Source organism: Oikopleura dioica, chromosome PAR (genome assembly GCF_907165135.1).
Source record: "Oikopleura dioica chromosome PAR, OKI2018_I68_1.0, whole genome shotgun sequence".
Lineage (NCBI taxonomy): Eukaryota > Metazoa > Chordata > Appendicularia > Copelata > Oikopleuridae > Oikopleura > Oikopleura dioica.
The window spans coordinates 6,885,772-6,898,515 of record NC_137293.1 but is presented as its reverse complement, the minus strand read 5'-3'; the positions used below and the strand labels follow the sequence as shown (position 1 = coordinate 6,898,515).

General features: G+C 43.3%; 5 protein-coding genes across 5 annotated transcripts; 3 read left to right on the top strand and 2 right to left on the bottom strand.

Moving 5' to 3' along the window:
• The first annotated feature begins 418 nt into the window (after positions 1–418).
• On the top strand, positions 419–7,018 carry LOC145704617 (uncharacterized). The gene is made up of 10 exons (XM_081782080.1): positions 419–625; positions 690–3,827; positions 3,932–4,519; positions 4,615–5,122; positions 5,166–5,523; positions 5,565–5,945; positions 5,988–6,334; positions 6,376–6,552; positions 6,595–6,746; positions 6,794–7,018. The coding sequence occupies exons 2-10, from the start codon at positions 800–802 to the stop codon at positions 6,901–6,903; spliced, it is 5,649 nt and encodes a 1,882-aa protein (XP_081638206.1). The 5' UTR covers positions 419–625; positions 690–799; the 3' UTR covers positions 6,904–7,018.
• Positions 7,019–7,020: 2 nt separating this feature from the next.
• On the top strand, positions 7,021–8,156 carry LOC145704647 (protein FAM3A-like). Its single transcript, XM_081782118.1, has 4 exons — positions 7,021–7,225; positions 7,266–7,484; positions 7,526–7,846; positions 7,893–8,156. The coding sequence occupies exons 1-4, from the start codon at positions 7,055–7,057 to the stop codon at positions 7,971–7,973; spliced, it is 792 nt and encodes a 263-aa protein (XP_081638244.1). The 5' UTR covers positions 7,021–7,054; the 3' UTR covers positions 7,974–8,156.
• Positions 8,157–8,241: 85 nt separating this feature from the next.
• On the bottom strand, positions 8,242–9,308 carry LOC145701543 (pyridoxal phosphate homeostasis protein-like). The gene is made up of 4 exons (XM_081778758.1): positions 8,906–9,308; positions 8,745–8,861; positions 8,436–8,698; positions 8,242–8,394 (listed from the first exon to the last, which is right to left on the bottom strand). The coding sequence occupies exons 1-4, from the start codon at positions 9,142–9,144 to the stop codon at positions 8,252–8,254; spliced, it is 762 nt and encodes a 253-aa protein (XP_081634884.1). The 5' UTR covers positions 9,145–9,308; the 3' UTR covers positions 8,242–8,251.
• LOC145700961 (lysosome membrane protein 2-like) lies at positions 9,281–11,437 on the top strand. Its single transcript, XM_081778185.1, has 8 exons — positions 9,281–9,433; positions 9,496–9,514; positions 9,643–9,814; positions 9,863–10,250; positions 10,292–10,432; positions 10,516–10,895; positions 10,954–11,118; positions 11,159–11,437. The coding sequence occupies exons 1-8, from the start codon at positions 9,391–9,393 to the stop codon at positions 11,348–11,350; spliced, it is 1,500 nt and encodes a 499-aa protein (XP_081634311.1). The 5' UTR covers positions 9,281–9,390; the 3' UTR covers positions 11,351–11,437.
• On the bottom strand, positions 11,420–12,286 carry LOC145700962 (uncharacterized). Its single transcript, XM_081778186.1, has 3 exons — positions 12,138–12,286; positions 11,962–12,094; positions 11,420–11,649 (listed from the first exon to the last, which is right to left on the bottom strand). Exons 1-3 carry the CDS (start codon positions 12,209–12,211, stop codon positions 11,509–11,511), a joined length of 348 nt encoding a protein of 115 aa, XP_081634312.1. The 5' UTR covers positions 12,212–12,286; the 3' UTR covers positions 11,420–11,508.
• Positions 12,287–12,744: the final 458 nt, after the last annotated feature.

Here is a 12,744-nt window from a genome sequence, read left to right as displayed (position 1 = left end):
TTACACTGCAAGTCCTGCTGAATTCAAGTCAAGATGGTTCGTGCTCGGATTCGTGAGTCACAAATTCTTTAAAAAAATCTTCAGGCGCGCCGATTGGCGGAGCCTTGGAAAGCGCGCGAGAGTTCACTGCCTTTTCGGACTCCCCCTTTTTTCATAATTACATGAACCTGCATGCAATTTCTTTTTGAGTAAGAAAATCGATGAATGTTTGACAGAATAAGAGATGGCTCCAGAAATCGTCGTGAGCAAGATATTGAACATCTTCTGGCTCATTAGAAAGAAGGAGAATTTGGCGAGTCAAGAGGACAAAGAAAATACTGAAGGAAATGTTCAAAAAGACTTTCGTACTAATACTAGCACTTGATGAGTCGTAGATTTATCCGTAGAAAATATCACTTCTGAGCATTGAAAAAAGATGACGACGGAATCGCAATAGGTTCGAAGACCTGTCGATCCAGTGGAAACTCCTTCACGCTTTTCGCCAAGCTCGGTGTCCTCTTCCAGCCGAAAGATTCCATCATCCCTCGAACCATCGACTTTAAGGAATACCCCCAGAACTCCGCCAGTTTTTATTCGCTTCTCAACTTTTTCAAGCGCCAAAATAAACTCGTCAGGAACGGATTTTCTTTATTCTTTATCTTCTTTTTTTTAAGAATCAAAGTTAAAAATCTTTCGAAGCAAAGAACAACCTGCCTTTGAAAAACGCGATGCTCGTTTCGGCCATACCGTCGTCCATTTCGCCTGCTATCCATCGAAGAAAGAGTCAGATGAAAATCTCTGGGTGATAACTCCAGATTCGATGAAGATGCTCAGTCGCAGAGTTGCGTCTCTGCAAGAGAGCGGAGTAAGAGCTACCGACTCACCATCGATGAGCCAGATTGCTTCTTCAAAAAAGAATACGCCGAAAAGACGCAGGAAAGTTTTGATTGTCTCCTCGGACGAAGAAGATGATGGATTCCCTACGATGGTTGCTCAAAGGTCCCTCATCCCAAAGACTGCCGATCTAAAGCCGATCCTTCCCAAATCAGTTGTCGTCCAAATCGCTCCGTCGGTCAAGCAGAGTTCTGAAGATGAAACGAAAAGCTTGGAGAATGTGCCTGAAATGGAGTACGAAGAGCAACTTCCAGCCGAACAGTCCGATTCTCCACCCATTCAGGAAGATGCTCCTACTTCTCAAGATGAGCAAGTCGTTCCAGATCTGCAGACTGAAGAAGCGCCAGGCAGAGCGGAGTCTGAGAAGAAAGGGGAAAATGAACAGAATGAAGAAGAAAATACCGAAGCTCCCACGATGTCTACGTTGACCTCGATGGAGTCATCCTTGCCCAGACCGACGATTGATCGAGAATCTGAAAACGACGAAAAATCCAATGATGGGCAGATGGAAGACGAACCATATGAAAACGTCATACAAGAAGAAATCGTTGACGAGACCGGCATTCTTGATGAAAATACCGAAGATGCTGCGATGACGTCTACGGTTGCTTCAATTTACACTTCCTTGCCGAATCGAGAGGCGGATTCACAGTCCGACAAAGACGAGCAAATCGAACAAGAATCCTTCGGAAATGTAGTCGAAGAAGAAATCGTTGAAAAGAGCGCTGTCAAGGGCATTTCGCAAAAAAATGCTGAAGCAACGGTTGCTCCTATCGATTCTTTCTTCCCGAATGCAGAAACTGATACGCAGTTTGACAAGGAGGAGGAAGGTTCAAAAGACGAACTAATTGAACACGAGTCTTGTGAAAATGTAGTCGAAGAAAAAATTGCCGAGGAGAGCGATGTCCTGGAGAATGCCTTATCGTTTTGGGATGACGATGAGAATGCTGAAATATCACAAAAATCTGATGAAGAGGCAAAAATTGGCGCGATCACATCCTCAACCGCCGCGATTTCTGTTGAGAAAAGCGCCATTTCCCCAGAAGATCAGAGCGATAAAACGGTCGCTGAAGTGACCCCTTCGACCTCGATTACAGCCGTGGCAATTTTCCGAGAACCAATTCTCGCGAGATTAGCGAAAGCGTCTTTGGGAAATCGAGATGTAGAGAAGCAGATTGTTGTTTCGGACGTTGAAAATACTTGTGAGCGCGAGCCCGTTGAAGAAATTGCAGCTGCTGCCGGAAACAGCGAAAACACCATCGCGACTCGTGAAGAACAAACTGTCGAAGAGGAAATTGAAACTTTTCAAGAGAAAAACGCCGTTACAGAGAATCTTCCGGGATCGAACAAAGAGGAACACATTCTAGAATCATCAGCGATTGCGATTTCTAAAACGAAAAATATTGAATCTTCTCAACAGTTGATGGTGAACGAAAACCAGCAAGCAACCGACAATGCGTCAACTGACGAGGAAGAAATCGAAGAAATCATTACTCCCGAAGCCTCCAACTTAGACCCTCAGCCGGCTTTACCCTGTCTTGGCGTAGGAAACATTCCAAGATTCGCTACACATCCATATCCGCCTGCTGCGTACGCTCATTTGCCGAACTTTCAACCGCAACGCCATCCATCAATTCCTCCTTCTTTCCACTATCAACGACCTCCAGCAGCGCATTTTCAGGGCATTCATCCAAACTTCTACCCTCCTGGATTTGACCATGCTCTCTTCATGTCAATGTATGCCAATGCAAGAGCTCGATTTCCTCAGAATATTCAACCCAGACCTCCGTACCAGCCACCAGCGATGCGAACTCAAGCTCAACAACCTGCCCAGCCACGCGCTTCTCGCCCAGTCGCCGTTGTGACCCCTCTTCAGCAACCGTCGACATCAACAGCGAATCCTTCCGACGACGAAAGTCTACCTCCGCTCGAAAAAGCAAGCAGCACGGAATCCTCACCAAAGAAAAGAAGCTCTCGTCGTTCGAGCGCTCAGAAAAGCGAGATCGTCAGCCTCTTGTCTAGCGACGAGGACGAGCCTCCTCAGAGGGCATCCTCTGTTACTGCAAAATCTATTCCTCCCTGCGCAAAACCTAATCCGTTACGCGAAAACAAAAACCCACTCTCATCACAAGCTCGTTCAGATAAAAGAAATCAAGACAACAAAAACGGGAAAATATTGGATGCAAGTGACAGTAGTGACTCAGATCGGCCGCCGTCGCCTATAATCACAACTTCCATCAGTCGAAAAAAGAGACTCGAAGCTTCGACCATTTCCGACTCCGTCGACGGCGTCGACAAACAACCTGCTATGCTCACACAACAAGAAGAAAACGTCCAAGCCGAAATGGAGGATGCAGTGGCGAAACCAAAGAAGAAAAAGAATAAGGGAGGGCCTAAGAAAATCGCTGCGGATGGAACGGTCATTGCACCAAAGAAGAAAAAGAAGAACAAATTACCAACTGGAGAAGCAGCTGCATCATCTTCAACTGAACCTGCTTCTTCAACCATCTCCACGAGTCCAGCGGCCGATCCGACAAACAAAGAAAACTCAGAAGAAGTCATCTTGACCGGCGATCAAATAAATCAAAACATCCTTCCTGTTGAGAAACAAGTGCCGATCACGACAACTCAAGAAGTTTCTAATAAGCGCGTGCTTTCTTCTCCCGAACTGCCCAAAAAGAAGAAGCGGAAGGCATCTCCAGTCACCGAGAAGAAAAACGACGGGACGATAACTGGTGATCCTTTCCGAAAAAAGCTGATTATTCCCCTCGTCCACTGTGCTCTTCCAGATTCAATGCGCGAGCGAATTGCAGTCGAAACCGTCGCGGATCCTGAGCCTGAACAAGTGAAGAAAAAGAATCGTCCAACTTTGAAAAAGTCATCTTCAAATAGCGAGCCTTCCAAGAAAAGTCTTCGCCTTGCCAACCCGAACAAATTAAAGAGCAAACCTAAAGGTAACTTTTTCATATAAATTGGTAGCAATCACCATATAAATAATCTCCATTATCTTGATTATAAAAGAATATTAATTGACTACTAATTAACAATTGTATTTAAGAAATAGAGATCAGAAACGAAGAAGAGATGGCTGCTATAGTTGTCCAAGAGAAACCAAAATCACCAGTGACCCACTTCGAGGATTTCTTAGATGAGCCCACTGCAAGTGAGGCTTCTCAAGAAGAAAATCTCTCGCAAACCGATGACGACGTTCCATTAACCGATTTGCTTGGAGTGGACGAAAACAACGCCGCGCCTCCTAAAACTCCCGCGAAGAAGTCGGTTGAAGCGATTGACCTGACCCTGGACGACTCGCCACCTAAGAAAAAAGCTTCAAAACAACGATCGCGCAAAAAGATATCTACACCTGTTGAAATTGACTCGAGCGACGATGAAAACTCCCAACCAAAGCCGAAGAAGAACAAAACCTCGTTAGAGATCCTCGAGGAAAAGCTGAAAAAGTCTAAACAAGAGCGAGAGCGCAAGACCAGCTCGCCGCCCGAGAAGGACAACGGTAAACCTCCACTGAAAAAGAAGAGGAAAATCACCCCTTTCTTCACGAGGGCCGACATCGAAGCTGAAGAGCCGGATCAGGAGCCAGCTGCAGAACAGGCGACTGTTGATCAAGAGGCCGCCGACCCAGTTTCAGGTAATTTCACAACAACAGTTAGAATTTTTTCACGCATGATTTCTCCGCGGAGGATCACACGTTTCATAAATAATTTTCCTAAATAATGATTTCAGAGAGCGCCTCCAGCGCCCCACTTCCTGAGGAAGACCCAGTTACGAGTTTAAATCAATCCGTAACTGTGGAAAACTGGAGCGAGCGTTCTCCAGAGAGAAAAGAAAGCTCCGAGCCAGCTCTCATGTCCCCAGATATAGAGACACCAGGTACTTCTGGGCTCCCCATCGCTTTGAACGAACAGCCTGCGTCACCTGCTCTGTCATTGAGTCCCAACGACGAGCCTGGTCCATCCGGACTCTGCTTGAGCCCGAACGAGAGTCCGGAAAAACCAAAAGAGCAACTCACCTGCGGTCTCACTGAAAAAGAGCTGCTGAAATACCGGCCGACCAAGTCGACAGAGGATATGACGGAGAAGGAGCTCAAGAAGCATATGAAGCTTAAAAAGGCGAAAAAGAGGCTGAAACGAGAACTTGCCGAGCGCGAGGAAAATGAGAAGAAAAGGAGAAAGGATGACGAGCGAGCGAGAAAAAATGCAGCTTTCAAGGAAAGAGAGGAAGAAAAGAGACGGTAATGATTGCTCTGTAGGTTTTTTATGTAAATATTATTTTAGGCAAAAGATCGAAAAGCGAAAAAAGGAGGAAGAAGAGCGAAAGCAAGAGGAGGAAGAAATCAAGAGGCAAAACGAGGAGAGAGAAGCGGCCGCGGCAGAAGAAGCCAGACGAGTTGAACAGGAAGCTCTCGAGCGGGCCGCAGAGCGACGGAAAAGAGAAGAGGAAGAAGCTGAAGGGAATGCAGAACCCAAAGAAGACGAAGATAAAAACTTCCACGAGTTCTGGTTGACCATCAGCTACAAGAGCGGTTGCACTGGACAACGTCTTGTTGAGTACACTTCTGATGAGGGAAAAGTTTGGCTAGAGAAGCAGCTCCTTCTTTCGCTGAACGACAAGATAGCGAAAAAGAAGAGAAAGGTATTTCAAATTGTTCTCAATATTCTAATAACCATTTTCAGTACTGGTGCAGCTTCGAACACATCTACCCACTAGAGTTCGGAAACAGCAAGCTTGTCGGTGTTACTGACATCCGCACAGATCGGAATCCAAAACTCGGCCAGTGGGAGGTCAACAACGTTTACAAAGTCGTCATTGGCCCCGACACGATCCTATACGACGTTGAATTCAAGAAGTATCCCAAAGGCTCTGTCGTCAGTCAATACGGAGGCACCAGGAAATCAATGGAGACAGCTCGACATTGGCTCGCGCATTTTGAGATGGATTTTTATCTCAAAAATCCCGAAGACAACAAGGAGATGACGCAACGAGTCAAGAACATGATCCTAAGGCATCTCCAAGACGAGTCTACGCTGGAACGATACCATATCGCGCGTCAACAGGTAACTTAAAATAACCGTTTGAAAACTAAAAGAAAATCACAGTGCATGGCGAACAGGAGACGAGAGGGGCACTTCGCAAAAGAACATGCGAAGCCATGCAAGGATTCCGACTTCGACAACTCAAAAGTATCGATGAGAGTGATCGGCGAAACTGGAGAGCTTGTCGAGAAAAAGAACTACAAGAAGACTCGGGAAGAAATGCTTGCTGCTCTCGACGATATTGACTCGTACACATCCATCTGCAAGTTGCCTAAAACAGAGCAGATGCTGACGAGAAGTAAGGCCAACAACGAATTCGACGATGTCGCTGTGTTGCCCGGAAGTTACAACCGTCAAGTGGTGGACAAATTCGCAGTTCGCAATGAGTTGTTCAACCCTGCATACCTCAAGTAAGTCAATATCGGCAGTACAAGATCATATCTCCCGTTAGGCACAAGCAAGAGCAGTTGAATTACCTTCGGAATCGGGTAAAAGCAGCTGATGACGAGCTCAAGCGAGCGGAGGAGTACTTCAGATCCAACCAACGTCATTGGAAAGAGACCAAGCAGTACAATCTTGTTCGTGAGCACCGCTGGGCACGAGATAGAAAATCCATGCAGCTCAAAATGTAAGCATTTATCCAGTTGATCGTTATTCTAATAATTTTCAGCTTGCAAAAAAGGCTGATGGACGCAGAGCGATTCATGTTTCCAACACACAAAAAGGACGATTTCCCGACCGACGCTGGAAGTCTCAAGGACGACACCAGAGACATGATCTTCATCCAGCAGGGCATTTACGGGCTCCGCGACAAGCGAGAAAGTGAGTAGCTACAGTTGACTTCACGCGTGGACAAAGTTAACTTTCAGGCATGCGGGACTTCCAAATGATCTCCGAACGGGAAGAAGTTCGCCTAGAGAACATGAAACGACCGAAGCAGATTCCTCTCGCCGAGCGACAAGAGTTCAAGAAGCAATAAAGCCACAAATTACCTCACTGTACATATTTTCACATCACTGATAAGTTTAAAAAACTCTATCATCGTCTAATTTCACTGAAATACCATCCTGCCTTAATATATTTTTAAAAATGAAGAGTTGCTCGTTTATTTATTTTGTTTGCTGTATAGAATGGCAAGGAATAAGAATAGCCTGATACGAGTCGGGCTCATAATTGGGATTTTGATCATGCTTGTTCTTTCGATGAAAAACTATTTGTCCGCGATGGAGACGCTGAAAAAAGCGGATTTAGTGGCGATGGAAGAGGCTGACGCTAGCAATAAATATTTGCAGAAGCAAAAGGTAGATCTTTTTATTAGATCAATTTATTAACGAAAAATAGAGTTTAATCGACCACGAGGCGATTCAAAAAGTCGAGGAAGAGTGGGATCGCGAAATGCAACTCATGGACAACTCGAACCTCAGCTTCGACGAGCATGCTTGCGGGTTGAAAGAAACTTGCGATGCGAATTCAGAGTATACTTTTCGAGTTATCTCCGGCGCTGCTAGTGTCATTGGACCCAGAGTGTGCTGGGAAGGCACAGATATCATGAGATCAAAGGTACAAATGACCGTTTTATTCTCTTATGACAACTTTTCCAGCTGAACAATGTGGATAGAGGGATGAACGTAGTCGTCATCAACTTGGAAACAAAAAATCATCGTTACGCGACGTTCGATTTGTACGCCAAGGACTCGACCGATTTAAAAGCATTCCTCAATCAAATGGTCAACGGAGAAGTCATCATCATCGCTTCGTACGACGATGCCGCTTTCAGACTCGATTCTGAAGCGAGAACGATCTTGAGCTCGTTCGGATCCAGTGTGGCTTCGAGCATTGCTTTCAGAGACGCGTGGGTCTTTCTTGGAGCTAAGGGAGTCCCTGGCTTTACCGCCAAAGAGAATCATTTGAAAAATGACAAGGTAAGCATTCCCTCCCTATTCTACTATCAATAAAATGCTCTTCTAGTCGGCGAATAAGTACGGAGACTGGCCGGAAGCAATCGAGATATCCGGCTGCATGCCCTTTCCAAAATCAATAGCTGTCTAAAACTCCTTCAAAATGGATCTAATGCCGTCGACTTTCTTCATACAAATTAGCCTTACTGACTTGCATATTGCTACCTTAGTTTACTTCGTTACTCGCCAGTGTTTTTGCTTTCATTGAGATTTTCATTGTACATCAAAGTAATTTACACAACTATCATTTAAAATTTTCTGTATATAAAATGCCAAACTTTACAATAAAAAAGTAAATCAACAAAAAAAGTGAACTCAAGGAAAAAGAACACTTCTCGGAGAGAACAAAGAATTGAAGAGAAGTTTATTCTATTTTGTCACATTTCTTGCACCAAATATTTTCGAGCCGACGCGAATAACTGATGCGCCTTGCTCAATTGCAGCTAAATAGTCGGTGCTCATTCCCATGCTCAACGACAGGTCATCAGGGGAAATTTTCAACCTTTCAGCGACTAGGGATATTTGAAATGAAAGAATAGCAGGATGAATTTACCTTTTTGTTGGAGTTCTCGAAGCTTGGTAAAATCTGCATTCGGAACATTTTCTTCTGCCGCTTTCTTCGAATTTTCAACCGAGCCAATTGTCATTAGCCCTTCTAGTTTCATAAACTTGGACTCGTTTTTGACAAATTCTGCGGCGCGGAAGAGATCTTCTTCTTCCAGAAACCCTCCTTTGTTTTCTTCGCCGCTTGTATTGCACTGAAGCATGACATTGACAGATGATGTCAGTCGTTTATCGACATTTTCAATTATTTCCCTATTTTGGAACTTTGTCATTGAAAGAAACGAGGGAATTCACTTGCATTGAGGCCAATGTCTGGATTCCGACTAAATTTGGAGCTTTAATTATCGAATTAATGTTTTTCTTCTGAATGCTTCCGATAAAATGAAATCGGATTTCAGGACACAACTTGAGATAGCTTGAAAGTGGTAAAAAAAGAAACGAAAAATTGTGATTTCAAGCGTTTCCTTTGAAAGTTCAGCTGCTTTTACTTTGAGTTCGTTTGGATAGTTTTCTCCAAAATCACGCTGCCCTGCTTCGTACGCCTCGATCAGGTCCTCGTTCGGCTTCGTTTTGGAAACAGCGATGAGGGTTGGAATCCGTTCGATTGAGTGTTGTTCGCAGTGTGCGGCGATTTCGCTTCTCAGAGCTCCCAACCGCTCAGTTATCGAACTCATTCTTCGACAAGCCAATTTCAACATCAATCAATAAACAAATCTCAAAATTAAACAGCTTCATAAATTAGTTTCTTCAGTAAAATTTTTGAACAGAAATAAACACTGTAAAGCTGGGAGAGCAAATTTTGAAGTTCAAACTGAAGCAAACATCCTTAGGCCCGATCTGGCCAATCAAACAGGCAGTATTTTTTATTTCACTCTGAGTAAAAAGCCGTTATTCCTCTCTGATCCGATAAAAATGATTTGAGAAATTCAAAAATACGAAAAAAAATGCGGTGTAAGAAGGCCTTTGTCTCTGTGTGCGTGTTTTCTGGTTAGTGCCTAAATTAACTTTACAAATATTAAAATAAACGATGTTTAATAAATATTATTTAGTCTGCTTTTTGATTCTCAGGAAAGGGAAAGTTCCTTAATTATATAATAAGTTTATCGCGTAAAATTTACTTTGGCCCTAGAAAACTGAACTCAACGACGAGTTCAAGCCATAAATGACTAATTTTTCAATGAACAACTCTCTAAAAGCGCAGCAACTTACTTGAACAAGACATGGGATCGTATGATCGACGATGTTCTGCGGGTAAAAATGACGATCACGCCCGAAAATAATGAGATCCTGGACTTTTGGGCGGATCCACCGATGCATTCGACTTTTGATATTTATGTCTGGAATGTGACAAATTCAAAAGAAGTTTTGGTAAATTACATATCTCCAAATTACGTTCCATATTTTTTTTCTTTGCAGAGTAACGGAAGCAAGCCGATTTTGGAAGAAATCGGGCCGATCCGCTACCAAAACGTCGTCGCCAGAACAAATGTCAGTTTCACAAGCGACCAGAGCGTCATCTACCAAAACTCGTTAGCATTTATTCTCGACGAAACCTCCCCTGTCCCCGAAAACTCAACAATTGTGACTCTCAACGTGCCTTATGTAATCATTATGAAGCAATTGGACATTCTGCCTAAGTTCGTTCGCGGCCTTATAATTTCCCTGATGAAGGGAAATAAATACGATGTGTTTATGAAGAGGACGGCTGGGGAAATCATTTGGGGATACGAAGATCCAATTCTGGAGAAACTTCACAGTCTAGTTCCATCTTTGTGCCCAAAGCCTGGTTTTGGCTGGTTCATGGGCAAGTAAGGCTAGTTTTGGGGAGAGTAAAATGCATTTTAGACATGAACAACTCTTATTCCTTCCCATTTGATGTCGAAACAGGCGAAAGAGGGATGAAAAACTGGACCTACATAAAATCATGGAAAGGGATGGAGAAGCTGGACATTTGGGAAAGCGCGCCTGCGAATTCCATCATAGGAAAGGCGCCGAGATAAAAGCTCATTTGAGCAGAAATTATGCTGCATAATTTATTCAGGAAAACAGTTTTCAGCCTGAAAAAGGAACTGACGGATTCGCTGTGCCTCCTTCCGTTGAAAAAGGTCAAGAACTAAACGTATTCTTTGACGCTACTTGTCGATCATTCAAGCTTAAATTCGTGGAGCACGCGACTTCTCGAACATGGATCTTCAAATCCGATCCAGATACTTGGAAGTCAGTCTACGATGTTCCAGAGAATCAAGGCTACTGCGTCGATGGCAAGTGCTCAAAACACGGAATCATCAATATGGAGAAATGCACTGAAGTCGTTCAAGGAGTCAGCGCGCCCATTTTCGCCTCGCAGCCGCATTTTCTTGCTGGCGATCCTAGTTTAGTCGCTGATTTTCAAGGAGTTCAGCCGAAGGAGACGCTCCACGAGTTCTATTTTCTCGAAGTTGACCCTCTGGCACGGCTTGAAAACCTGACTGTATTTACCTAAGAGAGCATTTTCAAGCCATAGAAAGACCGGATTCATGCCGAATGTCAAGCGAAGAATGCAGCTAAATGTCGGTTTTGACCGAAAAGTATTGAGCAAGAAACTCAAGCTGAACCAAAGCGATGATCAAATCATCTTTCCCACAGTTTGGTTCGAGCAATCAGTGGTGCCAAAGAAATTCTTCGAAAAACAGGTAACTCAATATTGCTTTCAAATCCTCCGACATTTCCCAGATGATCACGAGTCGGAACCTGATCATCTTCACACTCAACCTCTCCACTACCCTCTTCATAATCTCCGTCGTTGGGCTCCTCTTTTCCGCCCCTCTTATGACCAGTTCTTCTGCAAAAGTGACCGCTTCCGACAATCACGAGTACCAACAAGTTTCCGAAAATTCCTCCCAAGAAACTCTTCAAGAAAACTGATTTCTGTAATTATTTCTTTTTCACTGATTCTTTCCTTCAAAAAATTCAAAAAGAAACTTCCGAATACAATTCAAGTTCAATTTTCAATCATGTTTGTTTGAGCGTACAGAATTTACAGGAGCAGGAGGAGTCCTCCTGAGGAGGACAGTCTCTTTCTTTCAAATATTTGATTCGGTCTTATACAAGTCTGGGTTCTTCTGCATGTCTTTGAACATGAGGCCGATTCTAGCGGATAGCACTGGCTGGCCTTTCTTCGTTCGCATCTTCATGATTCGGTTTCGTTCTTCGCGCTCGTCAAGCTGAATGATCCGATAAATAAACTTATCATTATAAGATTCGTTAATTAAAAAGCGTGCCCTTTGCCGCTCAGTAGCATCATTATTATACTACCAGCGATAAGGAGTTTTGAGCAATTTTCCTTTTTCAAAGAAAAGATACAAGATAAGCGACGATATTGGTAAATCGCTGATGATTTGATAAAAAAAGAAACTGTAGTGTGTAGCGAGATTATCGGTCTTGCACCCGAAAATGACTGTTTCTTTGAAAGATAACCAATTGGTTGGCCCGTATGGGGGCTCAAACTACCATCTGTAGAAGGGTTTTATGCTCACCTTCTGTTGTTTTTCTGATTCTTTCTTTGCCTTCGCCGCTCGCTTCCTTTCCTTCGCTTTTTCTCCGATTTCTTTTCGTTTCTCCGCAGCAGTTTTTGAGAATTTCGATGGTCTTTCTTCTTCCCTTTTCTTGCTAAATATCGAGTTGAAGTTGCAAATTCGAGAATATAGCAAACCTGAATTTGTTCTTTTTGAAATTTGGCTTCTTTTTGAACTCTTTCTTCACCGGGTTCGTCACTTGTTTTCCCATATTCTCACAAAACTCTATAAAAGGCACAAATTAATTTTTTCATAATCGGACTCTTGGGTACTTCCAAAAGTTTAGATCAGCACATTTTCAACCCTTCAAGCAAGCCTTGAAGGCTTGTTTCGGCCCTTTCGGGAGCCAATCGAAAAACAAAACGGAACTACGGGTAAAATGATCAACTGACTCCAAATTCGAGTCGACAACTGAGAAAAAAATGAAGATTTATAAAATGAAGATTTGGTGAAAATAAATATCATAAGGCAATATAATGAAAAGCAAAAAAAAGATCTTGTAACTGCTCTGTCGCAAAGCTCGAAAAAATAAAGAGCAATTCATAAAATATAATTATATGAATCATGACAAATAAAATGAAAAACAATAGATGCAATGAATTTTTCAGTATCGCAAAATTTATAAAAGTATCTTACTGTAACATAATGCCGAATAAAAGCAATTCACAAATGATTTGGGCTCAGCAACCTGCGTAGAAACCCTGAGTCAGGGTCCTGAGAGAGCATCCAGCGACACGGCTTCGT